This window comes from Zalophus californianus, chromosome 3 (assembly GCF_009762305.2).
Source record: "Zalophus californianus isolate mZalCal1 chromosome 3, mZalCal1.pri.v2, whole genome shotgun sequence".
NCBI classification, from domain to species: domain Eukaryota; kingdom Metazoa; phylum Chordata; class Mammalia; order Carnivora; family Otariidae; genus Zalophus; species Zalophus californianus.
In genome coordinates, this window is record NC_045597.1 from 141,297,463 (window position 1) to 141,317,991 (window position 20,529).

Sequence of the window (20,529 nt, forward strand, 5' to 3'; positions counted from 1 at the left end):
CCCAAATTTATCATGGGTATAAAAGTGAAGAATAAGATGAACAATCTAATAAGAAAATCATACAATTTCTGCACACACACACTGTATATATATGCAGTCAAATTCAGTTATATTTAAATTCAACATATATGATCTAATTCCAGCTATGTAAATTTCCCCATTTTTTTAATCAACAAAGACCTTTCTCTATTAGAGATTTCATGTTGTGCTATAGTATGAATTATTTGAGGTGTGAACCAAAAGTCTTTAAAATTAAGTGAGACTAATTAAGAGTGATTCATAGTATTCTAGGAAAATTAGATATATAGATGTTCTTTGTTCTTAAAACATACCTGTTATTTTTACTCCTTCCTTTGTTTCAGCTGGTACACCAACACCAAACTCATTCTCTCCAGAGACTCGGAAGTAGTAAATTGCCCCTTCTTGTAAGTTGGTGATTTTATAGGAGAGGCGGTTACAGTTGTTGGTCACAGAGACCCATGCTTTCATACTGGCCTCACGTTTTTCTACATGGTAATTCTTCACTGGTGCTCCGCCATCATTTTCAGGAACATCCCAGGATAACACTGCAGTCTCTTTGGTTATATCATGTGCAGTAATATTGGTTGGAGGACCAGGAGAATCTAAAACTTTGACAACTAAGGTCAGTGAAGCAGCATTCACAATATTCTGAATTGTTACTGTGTATTTTCCAGAATCACTTCTGTTGGCATTTTCAATAGTAAGTGATGTACGAGAGTCTGTGGAATCAATGTAAGCTCTAGCGAGGAGGTCACTGTCTGGCTTACTCCACAAGACACTAGGTACTGGTCTTCCCCGGAAAGGTACGGTCATGGTAAATGAGGCACCAGCCCTGACAATCAAGGTCTTCTTCATTTCACTGTCAAGATCAAATACAGGTTCTTCTTCTCTTTCTTTTGCTACTTGGGGATCAGAGCTATCACTGGGATCACTAGCACCAACCTTATTGACAGATCTTACTCTGAAAACATACTCGGCTCCTGTTGTTAGTCCACCGATGGTATATTCTGTGCCTCTTAAGTTCTGAATGGCAGTCTCCCACTCAGTTTCATCAGATTTCTTGTATTCTACAGTGTATCCAGTTACTGGGGCCCCGCCATCAAACAAGGGCTTAACCCAGCTAATGGTTATGTTTGTCTTGCCTGAGTCCACAATTTTGGGTTTGGATGGAGGAGATGGCAAGAACACTGGATCTTCTGCCCGAATCAAGGGAGAGGTTTCACTTGGAAGGCTCAGGCCAGCAGCATTTTCTGCGTAAACCCGGTACTCGTATTCACATCCTTCCCGAAGTCCGGTTGATTTCACTCTCAGGTCATAAACTGGTTTTTTGTTTACACGCACCCATCGTAGGCTGTTTTTCTCTCGCCTTTCAATTATATATCCAGAGATGTCACTGCCTCCATCACTCTCTGGTCTCAACCAGCAAAGGGTCATGGACTCTTTGGTCACAGATGTAATTTCCAAAGATGTAGGTGGACTTGGAACTGTAAATGGATCTAGTGCTTTTACTGCCATACTCTCCAGGGGCTCACCAACACCGTATTTATTAACACCTGTTACCCTAAAGATATATTCGTTGCCTTTGAGTAACTTGGTTACTTTACAGGATGTTGTCCTTAATTCTCCTTCACACATTGTCCATGCGAGGTGGCTTGTTTCACGTTTTTCTACAACGTAATAGTCGATATCTGCGCCACCATTTTCTTGGGGCGGTCCCCAGGAAAGCGAGCATTTCTCAGCTGTGAGGCCATTTATTTCAAGTGGTCCTGCTGGTGGGCCAGGCTTATCAAGTACCTTGCAGTTAACTGCCATGGACCGAGTTCCTGCAACATTCTTCAGTGTTAGTACATACTGCCCAGTGTCTCGTCGGACACAGTCTTTCACTGTTAACAAAGTATTATAGTCTGTCGAGACAATTTCTGTTCTTGCTCTTTCTTCAATTTCTACCCCATCCTTGGCCCAGGAAATTACTGGCAGAGGTCGCCCTGCAATGTCTGCATTTATCTTAAGGACCTCTCCAGCTTTGACAACAATAACACCTCGGAACTTGACATCCATCATAATTCTTGGAGCCTCGACATCGTCTTTAACTGTAATAGGCCCAGTGGATTCAGATGGTTCACTAACTGAATCAGCTGCATTCTTTGCAAAAACCCGGAATTCATAACGCTGATCTTCGGTAAGTTCAGTTACTTCAAAGTATGTTTCTTGTACGTTCGTAAAATTGCACTTCAGCCAACGGCCATCTGGTAGTTCTCTACGTTCGATAATGTATCCTGTGATCTTAGCCCCACCATCGTAATGTGGTTTGGACCATTTAAGTGACACTGATTTTCTTGTGATATTGGTGACTTCAGGTTGTCCAGGAGGGTCACAGGGATCTCTTGCAGGGACTGGTTCACAAGATTTACTGCATTTACCAATTCCAGCAATGTTCTCAGCATATACACGATACTCATACATCAGTCCTTCATCAAGGCCGGAGACTTTCATTTGAGTATCAGCGATGAGGATTTTATTTGCTTTTGACCAAAGAATGCTGCTTCTCTCTTTGTATTCAAGGTGATAGCCAATTACTTGACTTCCTCCATCATTAACTGGCACTTGCCAGCTTACAATCATGGTAGATTTTGTGGCATGCACAACTTTAGGAGTACCAGGAGGACCTGGGGGGCTGAATGGATACTCTGCAACAACAGGTTTAGATTCACTGTAGGAGCTCTTGCCATAGCGGTTTTCTGCACAAACACGGAACTGATACTCACTTCCTGTTGTCAGACGAACTATCTTAATGGATGTTCTTGCAACTGCCTGTGAAACTACATGCCATGTGGTAGAAGTGGTTTCTCTCTTTTCAACGATGTAATTGCTAATTTGGCAGCCACCGTCATATTCTGGAGGACTCCAGGAAATTGTTACATTGTCACAACTAACCTCATCAATATGAACAGGTCCCGGAGGCCCTGGTTTGTCAAGGACAATTACAGTTATAGGAACTGTTATGGATCCAGCACTATTCGAAACACATAATTCATAAGTGCCAACATCTTCCCTGGAAGCTTCCTTAATAGATAGTGACGTTACAGTCTTTGAAGAAGAAACATTGACTCTTGTGGTCTCTTTGAGAATCTGACCATCCTTTTTCCAGCTTATCGTAGCTTGAGGTCTTCCTTTAAATGGAACATCAATCTTAAGTTGGTCTCTAGCCTTTACGTTGAAAGTATTGAAAGGAAGCTCGACGGAGGGCTTTATTTCAATATCTCTTGCAATTACCGGCACTCCAAGTTGTCTCGGATCACTCCTTCCTTTTTCATTGACTGCAGCTACCCTGAAGGTATACTCTTCTCCCGCAGTTAGGCCAGATATAGTCGCTTCTAGAGTCTTAACTTGTGTGCAAGTGCTCCATTTTTCACTCCCTTTCGTCTGCATTTCAACTACATAACCAGTAATTTTGCTGCCACCATCACTTTCTGGCTTCTCCCACTTAATTGTAGCTGTGTTACGGGTCACATCAACAAGAGTCACTCTGCCGGGTGGGAGGGGTGGTTCAGAAACTTTAACGGGTTCAGTCGTTTCAGCTGGCAAACCAATCCCATATTCATTGGAAGCCAAGACTCGGAAGTAGTAAGAACATCCCTCTTGCAGATTTTCAATTTTAAAAGTATTCTTCGTGCAATTGTTTGTAACAGTAGCATATGCTTTTCTTGTAGTTTCTCGTTTTTCAACAATGTAGTTTGTAATCTTAGCTCCACCATCAATAAGAGGGGGCTCCCAAGATAATGTCACCGAGTCTTTCTTTACTTCTCTTACATTCAAATTCACAGGGGCGCTTGGTGAGTCAAGAACTCTGACATTAACAAAAGCTGTTTTGGAGCCACTGTTATTTTCTAGGGTCAGATTATACCGACCGCTATCAAATCTGGTAACATTATCAATTACCAACATTGTGTAGGAGCTGGTCACCTCGATCTGGGCCCTCTCTGTGAGAGTGCCTTCGGCCTTTTCCCATTTAACTTCAGGTTCCGGTCGCCCTTTGATTGTGACAAATAAGCGTAAAGTAGCACTTGCCCGCAGAACAACCACCTTTCTGAGATCAGCATCAAGTTCTATTTCTGGTGGCTCTAGCCTCTCTTTAGCAACAACTGAGCCAGGTATAGTTGCAGGTTCACTTACACCTTCAGAATTGATGGCACAAATACGGAAGTTATACTCAGTATTTTCTTTAAGCTTGGTCACTGTGAACTGCTTTCCTTGTAATCCTGTCGGTGGAGTGCAGGTTGTCCATTCATCAGCAGCGGCTTCCTTGACCTCCACCACATAGCCCTTAATAGGTGCACCACCGTCATAAATTGGCTTATTCCACGCTAGGGAGACAGAAGACCTGGAAGTATCTGTCACTTTTGGATTACTTGGTGGACCTGGTGGATACAAGGCATCACATGCACGATAGAAGACAGATGGCTCACTAGGTTCACCCACACCAGCTGCATTTTCGGCAGCAACTCTGAACTCATAGGAATGACCTTCGGTAAGGCCAGTTACTCTGAATCGGAGATCTGTTAGAGTTTTCTTGTTGCACTTCGTCCATCTAATGCCTTCCTTATCTCGTTTTTCAAGAATGTAGCCCTCAATTTCGGCTCCTCCATCATCCACCGGGCGTGCCCACGTTACTACCATAGAATCTCTGGTGATTGCTGAGGCTTCAGGTGGTGAAGGAGGACCTGGTGGCTTATACGGATTACAGGCTATAACAGGCTCAGATTCCAAGGGCTCTCCAATTCCATATTTATTCACAGCCATGACGCGGAAAATGTACTCGTTACCAGGAAGAAGTTTAGTGACTTTGTAGTTAAGCGCCTGTACCTCAGTTGAAACCTGGGTCCAGGAGAGTCTGCTTGTTTCTCTCTTTTCAATGATGTAATGTGAGATATTAGCACCACCGTCCTGTAAAGGTGGGTTCCATGCCAGGTAACATTTCTCAGCAGTAACTCCAGAAACCTTCAGAGGTCCTTCAGGGGGCCCTGGCCTGTCAAGTACCTTTACAGTGATTGGTATGGACTTTGTACCACCGACATTGCTGAGTTTCAGAATATACTGTCCTCCATCAGTACGTATACAGTCTTTGACAACAAGAGTAGTTTTCTGAATAGTAGACTTAATTTCCATCCTAGCAGTTGTTTCTTCAAGCTCTTTTCCATCTTTTGACCAAACAATATCAGGTATAGGCTTGCCGTGGATATCAGCTTCAAGGACAAAAGTCTCTCCTGCACGAACAAGGATTATATCTTTATATTTTGGATCCAGTGAGGCATTTGGTGCATCAGTTTCATCTCTGGCAGTAATGGCACCAGTGCTTTCAGATGGTTCACTGAGGTTGCCAGCTGCATTTCTTGCAATTACCCTAAATTCATATCTTTGGTCTTCTACAAGTCCACTCACCGTAAATTCGGTTTCCAATACATTGGTAAAGCTGGCTTTCATCCAGCGGCCATCAGGTAGATCTTTCTTTTCTACAATATAACCTGTTATTTTGCTGCCACCATCATAGGCAGGTTTCTTCCATTTCAGTGTAACGTTGTTTCTTGTGATAACAATGGCTTCGGGGCGACCAGGTGGGTCGCATGGATCACGAGCAACAAAGCATTCTGACACTTTGCTAGGCTTGCCAATGCCAACAATATTTTCAGCAGAAACTTTGAACTCATACTCAAGGCCCTCATCAAGCCCAGTTGTTTTGAATTTGGTGTCTTGAATGGGAGTCTTATTTAATTTGACCCATAAGATGCTGTTCTTTTCTTTCTGTTCAAGATGGTAGCCAATAACTTTGCTTCCTCCATCATGAACTGGCTCATGCCACTGCACAATCATCTGATCTTTTGAAATGGATGTCACAAAAGGAGTTCCAGGTGGCCCAGGTTCTTTAAATGGATATTGTACAATAACTGGTTTAGAATCCAGAGGTGAGCTCTTTCCATACCTGTTTTCTGCAAAAATTCTAAACTGGTATTCAGTGCCTGTTTTCAGTTTGGTTACTTTAATTGTTGTTCTCGCAACTGTTGCTGATACCATATGCCAAGTGGTGGTAGTTGTATCTCGCTTCTCTACAATGTAGTTGCTTATCTGGCAGCCGCCAGTATAGGCTGGAGTTTCCCAAGAGATGACCACAAAGTCTGCACTAACTTCGTCAAACCGAACTGGTCCAACGGGAGGTCCGGGCTTTTCCAAAACAATGATGCTGAGATTTTCTGTGGCTGTACCTGCACTATTTGTTGCTGTTATAGTGTATTTTCCAAAGTCATCTTTATTACTGTCTTTAACTTGCAGAATTGTTGAAGTGGCTGTTTCCTCAACATTTACTCTTGTTGTCTGTTTAAGAGGCTCACCATCTTTGACCCATGAAATGTTAGGTCTTGGTCGGCCAATAACTGGAATTTCAATTTTAAGATCTTCTCCAGCTTGGACGGTATATGTGTTAAACGGTAACTTAAAACTAGGCTGTATGGTCAAGTCCTTGGCTATGACGGGAACACCAAGCACTCTTGGATCGCTTTTTCCTTTCTCGTTGTAAGCCTTGACACAGAACTGATATTCTTGTCCAGAACTCAAACCAGTAACCACTGCATTACAGACTTTGGATTCGGCCACAACACTCCATTTTTCGGTTCCTTTGGGCTGCATTTCAACAACATAACCCAAGACTCTGCTGCCACCATCATGTTCAGGTTTCTCCCACATCAGCGATGCGCTGGTCTGGGACACGTCAGTGAGTGTCACTTTTCCTGGTGGGGAAGGAGGTTCAGCGGCTTTCACAGCATCAGTGGTTTCTACTGGAACACCAACTCCAAATTCATTTTCAGCCATAACTCTAAAGTAGTAAATGGCTCCTTCTGTAAGATTCTCAACTTTAAAGCTTGTTTTGCTGCATTTATTACTCACGTTAGCATATGCTTTTCTGGTTGACTCACGTTTGTCAATAACATAGTTCTTCACTTTTGAACCCCCATCAGTGATGGGTGGTTCCCATACCAGCAGGACAGAATCTTTTTTCACTTCGTTGACTGCCAAATTCTGTGGCGGTCCTGGGGTGTCAAGAACTTTCACAGTTACAAAAGCAGATTTAGATCCACTGCTGTTTTCCAGCTTGAGAATGTATTTTCCAGCATCATTTCTATCACAGTTATCTATTGATAGTTGAGTGTAGTTTACTCCCTTTTCAATTTGGACCTTATCTGTGAATTCACCTTCCTCTCGAGACCAGGTGATGTCAGGTGTTGGGCGACCTTTGAACGGAATGTGAATTCTGGCAGATCCACCAGCTCTTACAACTATTCCTTTCCTTAATTCAGAGTCAAGGTCAAGTTCAGGTGCTTCAAGTTTATCTTCTGGTTTCACAGCACCAGGAATTGATGTAGCCTCACCTAAGCCAGCTTTATTGAGGGCAGAGACTCGTATTTTGTACTCTTGGTGCTCAGTGAGTTTTGAAATTTCAAATCGAGTGGCTCCCAGGCCAGTCTGTGGAGTAACTATTTGCCATTCTTCTTCATCTGCTTTACAGATTTCTACTACATATCCTAGGATCTCACTGCCACCATCATAGATGGGCTTACCCCAGGCAAGTGTAATTGAATTTTTAGTAGTGTCTACAATGTGTGCATTGGTGGGTGGGCCAGGTTTGAACACAGGATCACAAGCCTTATAATAAACTGTAGCTGGACTTGGTTCTCCAACTCCAGCAGCATTTTCTGCCGAGACTCTGAATTCGTACTCATGATCTTCTGTTAATCCTGTTACTCTTAGACGCAAATCTGTAATGCGGCGTTTATTACATTTTATCCACCTAATGCCACTTCTGTCTCTTTTCTCTACAATGTAACCGATAATCTCACTTCCACCGTCACTATCCGGACGGTTCCAACAGACAGTCATGGAGTCCTTGGCAATGTTGGTGACTTCCAAGCTTTTTGGTGGTCCAGGAAGCACAAACGGATTTTTCATCAGTACTGGTGCAGATTCCAAAGGCTCTCCGACACCGTATTTGTTGACAGCCATTATGCGGAAAATATATTCATTCCCTTCTAAGAGTTTGGTAACTTTCAGAGAATTGGTCACAACTTCTGAAGCAACAACAGTCCAGGCAAGTCGACTCGTTTCTCTCTTTTCAACAACATAGTGGGAAATATCACTGCCACCATCTTGAAGTGGTGGAGACCATGTTAAAGTGCATTTTTCAGAAGTGACTCCGGTAACCTGAACTGGCCCTTCTGGTGGTCCTGGTCTGTCCAACACTTTTACATTTACTGGGAATGACTTAGAACCTGCAACATTGGAAGCTCTTAAAATATACTGTCCACCATCAATTCTAATGGCATCCTTTACAATAAGTAAAGCCTTGAAATCTGTGTTCTTTATTTCACATCTGGCAGATTCTTCAATTTCCTTATCTCCTCGTAACCACTCAATGGTCGGTAGAGGCTTTCCATGGACATCAGCCTCAAGCCTGAATGTTTCTCCAGCATTTACCACAATTGTGTCTCTGAATTTTGGATCCATTGAAATTCTTGGAAGTTCAACCTCATCCCTGGCTGTTATTGGTCCAGTACTGTCAGAGGGTTTACTTACAACACCAGCTGCATTCTTTGCAATGACTCTGAACTCGTATCTTTGATCTTCAGTAAGACCAGACACGGTAAATTGAGTTTCAATGACATTTGTGAAGCTGGCTTTCATCCAGCGACCCTCAGGCAAATCACGTTTCTCTACAATGTAACCTGTAATCATACTTCCACCATCATAAGCAGGTTTGGTCCACTGTAAAGTGATTTCGTTTCTTTTAACCATTATTGCCTCTGGGGTTCCTGGTGGGTCACAAGGATCTCTGGCTACGTAGCATTCAGAATTCTTGCTTGCTTTACCTACACCAACAATATTTTCAGCATAAACTCTGAATTCATATTCAATGCCCTCTTCAAGATTGACTGCTTTAAACTGAGTGTCATGAATAATGGTTTTGTTGACTTTTGTCCACAAAATACTGTTTCTTTCCTTTCTCTCAAGGTGGTAACCTATGACTGGGCTTCCACCGTTATTGATTGGTTCATGCCACTGAACGACCATGGAGTCTTTGGAAATGGCTGTGACAAATGGTGTGCCTGGAGGGCCTGGTTCTTTGTAGGGATATTGAGCTACAATTGGATCAGACTCCAAGGCAAAACTTTGTCCATATCTGTTTTCAGCAAATATTCTGAATTGGTATTCTGTACCAGTTTTCAGTTTGGTCACTTTGAGTGTGGTTCTGGCAACAGTAGCAGAAACAGTATCCCATACTGTGGTGGTTGTATCTCTTTTCTGAACAACGTAGTTGGTGATCTGGCAGCCCCCTGTATATAATGGGGGATTCCAAGATAATGTAATACTTTCAGCACTGACTTCATCAAATTTAACAGGTCCTTTTGGAGGATCAGGTTTATCTAGAGTTATAACTTCAATGGATGCTGTTTTCTGACCTACAACATTAGCCACTATGATTCCATAATGTCCACCATCATCCTTATGAGTTTCTTTAATGCTGAGCACAGTGAGGTCAAGTGAATCAGTAACATTGACTCTTGTGGTCTGCTTCAGTGGAAGACCATCTTTAGTCCAGGTAATGGTTGGCTTAGGACGTCCAGAAATTGGCACTTCTATTTTCAAATCTTGGCCGACCTGCACACTGTAATTGTTGAATGCAGGTCTTACATCTGGCTCAATGACCAGATCTTTGGCAACTACTGGAACTGCAAGGGACCTAGGATCACTTCTTCCCTTTTCATTTACAGCAACAACTCTAAAGAGATATTCTTCTCCCTGAGTTAGGTTAGTAATTACCGCTTCAAGGGACTTGACTCGAGCACACTCTGACCATTTCTCGCTGTGTTTAGCTTGCATTTCCACAATATACTGAATGATTTTACTGCCACCATCATGTTCAGGCTTTGTCCAACTCAAGGAGACACTGTTTCTGGTGACATCATCCACAGTTATTTTTCCTGGAGGTTGTGGGACTTCTGCAACCTTAATAGGATCAGCAGTGTGGGCAGGAAGGCCAATACCGTACTCGTTCTCAGCTGTGACTCTAAAGTAATAACTGCAGCCTTCTTGGAGTTGATCAGTCTTCCAAGAATTCTTATGGCAGTTTGTTACCACTGCAGCATATGATTTTCTTGTGGCTTCACGTTTCTCAACAATGTAATTTTTTATTTTGGATCCCCCATCCAACAGAGGAGGTTCCCATGTAATTGATACTGAGTCTTTAGTGATTTCAGTGACTTTCAGGTTAACAGGAGGACTTGGTGTGTCCAGGACTCTCACGGTAACAAAGGCAGACTTCGTTCCACTGCTGTTTTCTAATGTGAGAGTATATTTTCCACTATCATATCGGTTGACATTGTCAAGAACAAGCGAGGTGAAACTGCTGGTGACATCAATTATAGCTGCATCTCGGATTTCACCATCCATCTTTCCCCATTTAACTTCTGGTGTAGGACGACCTTTAATAGGAACAAATAGTCTTAAGGAGCCACCTGCCCTTATATTTATAATTTTCCTTAGTTCTAGGTCAAGTTCAATGTCTGGTGCTTCTAATTTTTCTTCAACTATAATAGGTCCAGGAACATCAGCATGTTCTCCAACTCCAGCTTTATTAACAGCACAGATACGGAAATTGTATTCATGCTTTTCCAACAGCTTTTCTATTTCTATATTTGTTTTATTGATTCCAGTTGGTGGTGTGCACATTGTCCATTCACCAACACTCACGTCACATTTTTCAACAATGTAGCCTTGGATTTCACAGCCACCATCATATATTGGTTTGCTCCAAGAAAGGAAGACAGAAGATCTGGTAATATCTATGACTTTGGGATTGTTTGGAGGTCCTGGTTTATAAATAGGATCACAAGCCTTTTGGTAAGCAGAAGGAGGGCTTGGTTCACTAAGTCCAGCAGCATTTTCGGCTGAGACTCTGAATTCATAATTGTGATTTTCTAGGAGTCCAGTTACTCTTAATCGCAATTCCCCAATTAGGCGTTTGTGGCATCTTGTCCATCTAATGCCCTCCTTATCCCGTTTTTCAAGAACGTATCCAAGAATTTCACTGCCACCATCAGATGCTGGTCTTTCCCATACAACGATCATTGAGTCCTTGGTCACTGTTGTGATTTCTGGAGCCTTTGGTGCATCTGGCACTACAAACGGATTCTTCGCAATCACTGGATCAGATTCAAGCGGTTCACCAACACCATATTTGTTTACAGCCATTATACGGAAAATATACTCATTGCCTTCGAGAAGCTTAGTAACCTTGCAGCTGAGAGTTTGCACATTGGCATCAACCAGAGTCCAAACTAAGCGGCTGGTTTCTCTCCTCTCCACAATATAATTTATGATGTCACTTCCACCATCCTGTAGTGGGGGTTTCCAAGCTAATGTGCATTTTTCTGCTGTCACTCCTGATACCAGAACAGGTCCCTCAGGTGGTCCTGGTCTATCAAGAACTTTGACATTTACAGTAACTGATCTCTCCCCTGCAACATTTGTGGCCTTCAATATGTAATTTCCACTGTCAATGCGTACTGCATCCTTTATGCTGAGACTGGTGGCAAAGTCAGTGCTCTTTATTTCTAATCGAGCTGTATCTGAAAGCTCCTTATCACCTTTTACCCACTGAATGGTCGGTATTGGTTTGCCATGAACATCTGCATCAATCTTGAATGACTCACCAGCATGAACCACAATTGTGTCTTTGTATTTTGGATCCATACTTATTCGTGGTGGATCTACCTCATCTCTTGCTGTTATTGCTCCTGTGCTTTCTGAAGGCTCGCTAAACACTCCTGCAGCATTTCGAGCTATAACCCGGAACTCATATCTATGGTCTTCAACTAGGCCAGTTACTTCAAACTGAGTGTCAATGACATTTGTAAAACTGGCTTTCATCCAGCGGCCCTCAGGCAATTCTTTCTTCTCTACAATATAGCCAGTGATCTTGCTTCCACCATCATAAGTGGGTTTCTTCCACTGGAGGGTCACAGAATTTCGTGTGACAATAATTGCCTCTGGCCGCCCTGGTGGATCACATGGGTCACGAGCCATGTAGCATTCTGACACCTTACTTGGCTTGCCAATGCCCACGATGTTCTCTGCAGAGACTCTAAATTCATATTCAATGCCTTCATCGAGGCCAGTCGTTTTAAACTTGGTTTGAGGAATGGGTGTTTTATTCAACTTCACCCAGAGGATACTGTTTCTCTCCTTGCGTTCTAGATGATAGCCAATGACTTTGCTACCTCCATCACTAACTGGCTCATTCCACTGTACTTCCATGCTGTCCTTGGAGGAGAGCGTCACAAATGGTGTGCCAGGAGGACCAGGAACTTTGAATGGATACTGGGCTATAATAGGCTCTGAATTGAGGTAGGTGCTCTTTCCATATCTGTTTTCAGCTGCAATCCTAAACTGATATTCACATCCAGTCTTTAATCTGCAAGTCTTTATTGTTGTCCTTGCAACAGTCGCTGACACAATTTGCCAGGTGGTTGTGGAAGTGTCCCGTTTTTCTACAATGTAATTATTGATAGAACTCCCACCATCATACTTAGGTGGGCCCCAGGAAAGAGTAATACTATCAGCTGTCACTTCCTCTATTTTAACTGGTCCAGTTGGAGGCCCTGGTTTGTCAAGAACAATGATGTTAAGGGTTTCGGTAGCTTCACCAGCCGAGTTGGTCAGTTTAACTGTGTAATGTCCCACATCTTCTCGGCAGGCTTCCTTTATCGTCAGTAGTGAATTATTTTCTGTGCTCTCTGCATTTACTCTAGTTGTCTGCTTCAGTGGTACATCATCTTTATGCCAGGTTACAGCAGGTGTAGGACGTCCAATGAATGGAACATCAACTTTTAGGTCTTCATCTGCCAGTACAGTGAATGTATTGAACAGGAGTTTGAAGGCTGGTGGAATGACAAGATCTTTGGCAATTACTGGCACACTCAGTTGTCTAGGATCACTGATGCCCTTTTCATTCTGAGCTGAAACACGGAAAGAATATTCTTCACCCTGAATTAATCCAGTTATAGTGGCTTCAGTGACTTTGACTGTGGCACATGTGGCCCATTTGTCACTGCCTTTGCTCTGCATCTCAACAATGTAGCCTAGAATTCGGCTGCCTCCATCATGTTCTGGTTTTTCCCAAGAGAGTGACACGCTATTTCTGGTGACATCCACCAAAGTGATTTTTCCTGGAGGAAGGGGTCGTTCTGATGCTTTCACAGACTCTGCAGTTTCAGCAGGCAGCCCGATGCCGTATTCATTTTCAGCAAGAACCCTGAAATAGTAACTACACCCTTCTTGAAGCTGGTCTACTTTCCAGGACATCTTGTGGCAATTTGTTGCAACAGTTGAATATGCTTTTCTTGTTGATTCCCTCTTTTCAACAATATAGTTCTTTATTTTTGAACCTCCATCAAGGAGAGGAGGCTCCCATGTCAATGTGACAGATGACTTAGTGACCTCCTTTACCTTGAGATCCTGTGGAGGGCCTGGCGTATCTAGTACTCTAACATTGACAAACGCAGACTTGCTGCCTGAGCTGTTTTCTACAGTTAGTATGTATTTGCCACTGTCAAATCTGTTTACATTTCCAACAATGAGCAGGGTGTAAGAGCTTGTGGATTCAATGCTAGCTTTATCTAAGGATTCTCCATGTTCCCGGGTCCACTTCACCTCAGGTGCAGGCCTTCCTTTGATTGGAACAAAAAGTCGCAGGGTACAACAAGCTCTTATAGTAACAACTTTGCGCAGGTCAGCATCCAGTTCAATTTCTGGGGGCAGCATCCTGTCTTCAGCCTTTGGAGTTCCAGGAACAAGTGCAGGTTCTCCCATTCCCTCAGAATTCATGGCATAGATGCGGATTTTATATTCTTGATTCTCTGTGAGGTTGGTGATGGTGTAAGAGGTTGCCTTGAGCCCAGCTGGTGGAGTGACAATCTGCCATTCATCTTCCTCTGGCAGGGCAATCTCAACAATATACCCAGTGATTTCTGAGCCGCCATCGTAGATAGGTTTATTCCAAGCAATTGAAATGGATGATCTGCTCGTATCTAGAACACGAGGGTTACCTGGTGGGCCGGGCTTAAACACAGCATCACAAGCTTTATAAAATGGACTGGTAGAACTTGGTGCGCTAATTCCAGCAGCATTTTCAGCCATAATCCTGAACTCATATTCATGTCCTTCTGTCAGTCCAGACACTTTATATCTTAAATCAGTAAGAGTTTTCTTGTTGCATTTCACCCAGCGTTGTCCAGCTTTATCACGCCGTTCTACAATATAATTGATGATTTCACTTCCACCATCAGAGTCAGGATGTCCCCAGCAGACAACCATTGAATCTTTAGTAATAGCTGTAACTTCAGGGTTTTTGGGTGGATCAGGGGGTCCATAAGGATTTACTGCAAGCACAGGCTCTGATTCCAGTGGCTCTCCAACTCCATATTTATTTACAGCCATGACACGGAATATGTATTCATTGCCTTTCAAAAGTTTAGTGACCTTTAGTTTGGTCACTTGGACTTCGGAGGCTACATTTGTCCATGCCAATCTGCTGGTTTCACGTTTCTGAACTATATAGTGATCAATTTTGGCACCCCCATCATCCAGTGGAGGCAACCATGACAATACACATTTTTCTGCTGTCACTTCAGATACAGCTAAAGGTCCTTCAGGTGGGCCTGGTCTATCAAGAACTTTGACATTGAAAATGTGTTTAGCAAACCCACCAGGATTCATTGCTGTAAGAACATAAGCACCACTGTCCCTTCTTGATGATTCCTTGTTTATCAGGTAAGTAGAGAAATCTGCGATTCTTATTTCTAACTTCGCTGTGCCTTCAAGATCCTTTCCACCTTTGGTCCATTCCATTGTTGGTGGTGGGCGACCCGAAACATCAGCTTCTAGCTTGAATGCTTCACCTGCTTTTAATATTACTGTGTCTTTAAATTTAACATCCACCATTATCCTTGGTGCTTCAATGTCATCCCTACACGTGATAGCATCTGATGGCTCAGATGGTGGACTAATAGCCCCAGCAGCATTTTTGGCAATCACGCGGAATTCGTAGGCAGCATCTTCTGTTAGGCCGCTGACCGTAAATTCATTCTCCAGGATGTTGCTGAAGTTGGCCTTTAGCCACCGTCCACTGGGAAGATCTCTCTTTTCAACTATATAACTGGTAATTTTAAAGCCTCCAGTGTATTCAGGCTTAGCCCATTTAAGTGTCACTGTGTGTCTAGTAATATTTAGAGGAACTGGTTTCCCAGGTGGGTCAATGGGATCTAAAGCAAGCATAGGTTCAGATGGCTTGCTCGGCTTGCTTTTGCCTGCCATGTTTTCTGCAATCACTCGGAATTCATAAGCAATACCATCTGTAAGTCCACTTGATTTGAAAATGTTGCCTGGTACCAATGCTTTGCTCACAGTCTGCCAGAGAATACCATTTCGTTCTTTCCTTTCAATGTGGTATCCTAAAATGGGGCTTCCACCATCAGAAAGAGGCTCATGCCAGCTAATTGTCATTGAATCCTTGGTAACTGCAGTCACCTGAGGGGTCCCGGGAGGCCCAGGAACCTTAAATGGATAGTTGGCAACTATAGATGCGGATGTGATGCCTGGTCCAACTCCATATCTATTTTGAGCTTTTACCCGGAATTGATACTCCACTCCGGTAGTAAGGCGAGTGGCTTTATAGGTAGTGCGTATGACAGTGGTTGCTAATTCAACCCATGTAGTGCTGTCAGTCTGGCGCATTTCTACTACATAGTTGCTTATTGGTACACCTCCATCGTTTTCTGGTGGGTCCCAAGAGAAGGTTACAAAATCAGATGAAACTTCATCAAATTTGATTGGTCCAGTAGGTGGCCCTGGGATATCGTGGACTTGAATAGTGAGGACATCACCAACCTCTCCCACAATGTTCCTTGCTGTTAATGGATAGGGCCCGCTATCACTTCTTACACACTCGTTGATATTTAAGATGGTTGAAGTGGCTGTGTTTTCAAAGTTAACTCTTTGCGTTTGTTTAAGGATCTGGTCTCCTTTTTTCCATGTAACTGTGGGCTTTGGCCGACCAAGCACTGGAATTTCCACTTTGATGTTCTCACCAGCTCTGGCGATGACTAATTTCTGATAGATGCCACGAAGATCCAATTCGGGAAGCGTTGTCTGCTCCTTGACAATGACGGGTCTGCTTTCTCTAGGGGCACTTCTTCCTGCACTGTTCACGGCCATCACTTGGAAGGTGTATTCTTCCCCTTCGGTTAGATTCTTCACGACACATTCTAACCCCTTCACGGTGGTGATGTGGGTCCACTGGTCAGAGCCTTTTCTTTGGGCTTCGATCACATAGCCAGTGATCTTACTGCCACCATCATGCTTTGGTTTAGGCCATGCCAGGCTGACTGTGCTCTTAGTTATGTCCATAATGTTCAGACTGTCTGGTGGTGACGGTGCTTCAGAGGCTCTCACAGGTTCTGCTGTTTCTGCTGGCTCACCAATTCCATATTCATTTTCCGCCATCACTCTAAAGAAGTATTCGCTTCCTTCTGACAAGCCAGTAACTTTATATGTGCATTTATGGCACTTTGTGGTGACTGTGGAGTAAGATTTCCGTGTTGCTTCTCGTTTCTCCACAATGTAGTTTGTTATACGGGAGCCCCCATCTATCAGCGGGAGGTCCCAGTGCAGGGTGACACTGTCCTTTGTGATGTCTGTAGGCCTCAGGTTAAGGACAGGTCCTGGGGTATCCAAGACTCGGACGTTAACAAAGCCACTTTTCTTCCCAGCAGGGTTTTCAATGGTCATGACAAATTTACCAGTGTCATATCTGTTACATTCTGGTATAATCAGAAGAGTAAATGATTCCGTGTTTTCAATGTTAGCTCGGTTTTTAAGGTTGATGTCATCTTTGGTCCATGTCACTTCAGGAGCAGGACGACCTTTAATTGGCACGAATATTCTAATACTGAGTCCTGCTCTAACAACAAGTGTTCTTCGAAGCTCAGCATCTAGTTCAAAATCAGGAGCCATTTCCCGTTCTACAATTTCAACATCTGGAATCATTGCCGGCTCCCCAATACCTGCATCGTTGATGGCTCTGATTCTAAAATTGTATTTTTCTTTAGTCTGAAGATCAGGGACAACAAATTGAGTGATTCGGAGACCAGTTCCTGTTGTATCTTTTATCCAGGCCTCATCTCCTACTTTTTGATGCTCTACGACATAGCCAGTGATTTCAAGTCCTCCATCATAATGAGGCTTGCCCCATGCTAAAGAAGCAGATTTTTTGGTAGTATCAGTGACATGGGCATTTGAAGGTGGTCCTGGGGGATCTGAAACAGAAGCAAAGACACAAAAGCATATGTTAGGAGTTTGGCTTTTAGATAACTTCTCTGAAATACTGGCACTCCCAAATGAGTGGTGTTGAAAAAAATACTAACATGCTACATCTTTCATCAGAACAGGATTTGAAGCATCACTAGGTGGACCAATTCCAGCTTTGTTTTCTGCACTGACACGAAATTCGTAGGTGTTTCCTTCTTGCAATCCTGTTACTTTGCATCTGAGATCTGAAACTGGAGTCTTTGTTGCTCTCACCCATCGCAGGCTTTTCTTTTCTCTCCTTTCAATATGATATCCTGTGATTTCACTACCACCATCATCAGCTGGTCTTTTCCAACTGACGGTGGCAGTGTTTTTAGTGACATTTGATACTTCTGGTTTTCCAGGAGGGCCAGGGGGACCTGAAAAAGAAACAAACTTATGAGAAATCCATGCTTTCACAAACTCTGCTGCAAATGTTAACATGTCAGTTCCCTTAGATGCTCTACATACCAAATCTGTCCACCATTTTGACAGGTTCAGACTGTACAGGTTCTCCTTTCCCAAACTGGTTTACAGCTGAGACCCGGAAGAGGTACTCATTTCCTTGGATAAGTTTGGTGGCCACATGCCTGCAAGACTGAATATCTTCAGCAACCACTGTCCATAAAAGTCGACTGGTTTCTCTCTTTTCAAGAACATAGGACTTAATTGGTGAGCCGCCATCCTCCAATGGAGGTGTCCATGTGAGTGTTGCTTTTTCAGCAGAAACATTACTGATTTCAATGGGACCTGGGGGACCAGGTACATCGAGGACTGTTACCTTCACATGTTCCTCCTTTGTGCCAAAAGTATTGGTAGCAGTAATGGTATATTCACCAGCATCTTTTCTAGTGGCATACTTGACAGTAAGCATGGAAGATGTTGGGGTCGAAGATATCTGAACAATATCTGATGGTCTCATGTCTTTTCCTGCCCTAGACCAACTCGACTTTGGAAGGGGCTTGCCAAGAATGCTAATGGCACTCAAAACAATGGTATCTCCTGCTTTAATTGTCAGCCCATCTTTTATTGTGGGATCAAGGACAATGGTTGGTGCCTCTGCAAAGAAAAAAAAAAATTAATCGGCAAAGGAAGGAGGCTTAATTTGCTTTTTTTTTTATGGGCATGAAAAAGTAAAATAGACCTACCATATTCATCCTGGCAAATAATGGTTCCTGTACTTTCTGATGGAGCACTGATAGCACCTGCTGTATTCTTCGCTCTAACTCTGAATTCATATTTTCCACCTTCAACAAGGTCAGTTACAGTAAAGGCACAATCTGGGACATTAACATGGTTGGCTTTCGTCCAAGATTTAGAGGGTAGATCCCGCTTCTCCACTATATATCCAGTCAACTTATGACCACCATCATATTTGGGTTCAGTCCAAATGAGGGTCACTGAATTCCTTGTTACATTAATAACCTCAGGTTTGCCAGGAGGATCTAAAACAAAGCAAAAAAGCCAGTCAAATAGCAATGTTTTTTTTTTTTTTTTTTCCCCACGCAGAAAACATACCTGGGCTTTTCTTTGTACAACGACTTACCAATTGGATCAAGTGCCACAACTGGCTCTGATGGCAGGCTTGGCTTGCCTACTCCTGCTAAATTGATTGCCATGACTCGGAATTCGTACTCAAGACCTTCAGTCAATCCTGTCACTTTGAAGTCTTTCATCCTAATAGGAGTCTTGTTAGCTCTCTTCCACAAAAGGCTGTTTCTTTCCTTGAACTCGATATGATACCCTACAAAAAAAAGACCCAGTGAATTTGTCAATTCAGGTAGAAAATACAAATGCCAATCTGGTTTTTAAGTACATGTTTTTGCCCAAATGGTTTATATGTGGACATAATATGGAATAAATAGTCATTCTTGCTAATAGCTATACTTTTATTTCCTAGGCACTTTTTTTTCCCCTCTTGGGATATGTGTATTTGTTGCACCTTCTGTTGAAAAATTCTAACTTAGTAAAAGAGATATCACTACGAAAGCCTTTTTAACTATTAGGAGATTTTCACTGAAATCAAGTATTAGCTTAACTAATGCTTAATGTACTGAAAGGAAAAAAACCATTACTGTATGTGCAGGTAGTGCTATAAATAAGGAGCATACATTCAGCTTGTTTTTCAGGGAGGACGATTTGGAAGAAACATTAACGTAAAAGCTGTAGGAGAAGAGCAAATGAAATACCTGTAATTGGAGAGCCACCAGTTTTCCTGGGGTCAGTCCAAGTTAGAGATACCGAATCATGTCTGACATCCACGATATTGGGAGGTGGGGGAGCATCAGGCACATCTAGGAAAAAGTAGATGATGCAAGAGTTATAATAGGGAACTTTTCTCAAAAACATGTTTTGCTTTGTGTTTTCTGACTCTGAGACACTCACCAAATGGATGTTTAGCAACAATTGGCTCTGATTTCAGGCCTTCTCCTACACCATATTTATTTTCAGCACTGACCCTGAAGGTGTATTCCATGCCCTCATGAAGTCTGGTTACTCTAAAGGTGGTTTTCTGGACAGCTGAGGCACAGATCACCCACTTGTTGTTTACAGAATCTCTCTTCTCTAGGATATAGTTGGTGATTTCAGAACCTCCGTCATCCTTTGGAGGACCCCACTTTAAGGTCATGGCTTCTGCTGTGACTTCATCAAATTTGATTGGTCCCGTGGGGATGCCAGGCTTGCCAACAACTTTTATAGAAAGAGTTCCTTCTTTGGTGCCGGCAACGTTCTTAAGTGTGATTGTATATTTTCCAGCATCAGATTTTTGGCAATCATGTACCACAAGAGTTGTGTTAACTGCAGTTGACTCAACACTGACTCTTGTGTCAGTTGGTAGAGGATCTTCCTCTTTCTTCCAGGATACTGATGGAGCTGGCTTGCCTTTTATGGGGATCTTAAGACGGAAGTTGCTGTTTTCTTTAGCCAAGTAGCACAAATCAGGTATGTCCTTTAAGTCAAGGTCAGGAGCCACTGTAAAACAGCAGAGATAAATTATTGTCATTTTTCAGACCAGGCAATTAATTTTTTCAGATTATAATAATTTTTAAAGGATTTTTA

At 42.8% G+C, this 20,529-nt stretch overlaps 1 protein-coding gene across 1 annotated transcript in view; it reads right to left on the reverse strand.

The window, feature by feature from the left end:
- The window catches only part of TTN (titin), a 271,518-nt gene that overhangs the window by 32,678 nt on the left and 218,311 nt on the right, over positions 1-20,529 (reverse strand). Inside the window, 7 exon segments of the mRNA XM_027590660.2 lie at positions 333-17,438; positions 17,547-17,849; positions 17,941-18,528; positions 18,618-18,914; positions 19,016-19,213; positions 19,659-19,763; positions 19,855-20,442. Of these exon segments, the coding sequence (XP_027446461.2) occupies positions 333-17,438; positions 17,547-17,849; positions 17,941-18,528; positions 18,618-18,914; positions 19,016-19,213; positions 19,659-19,763; positions 19,855-20,442 (19,185 nt within the window).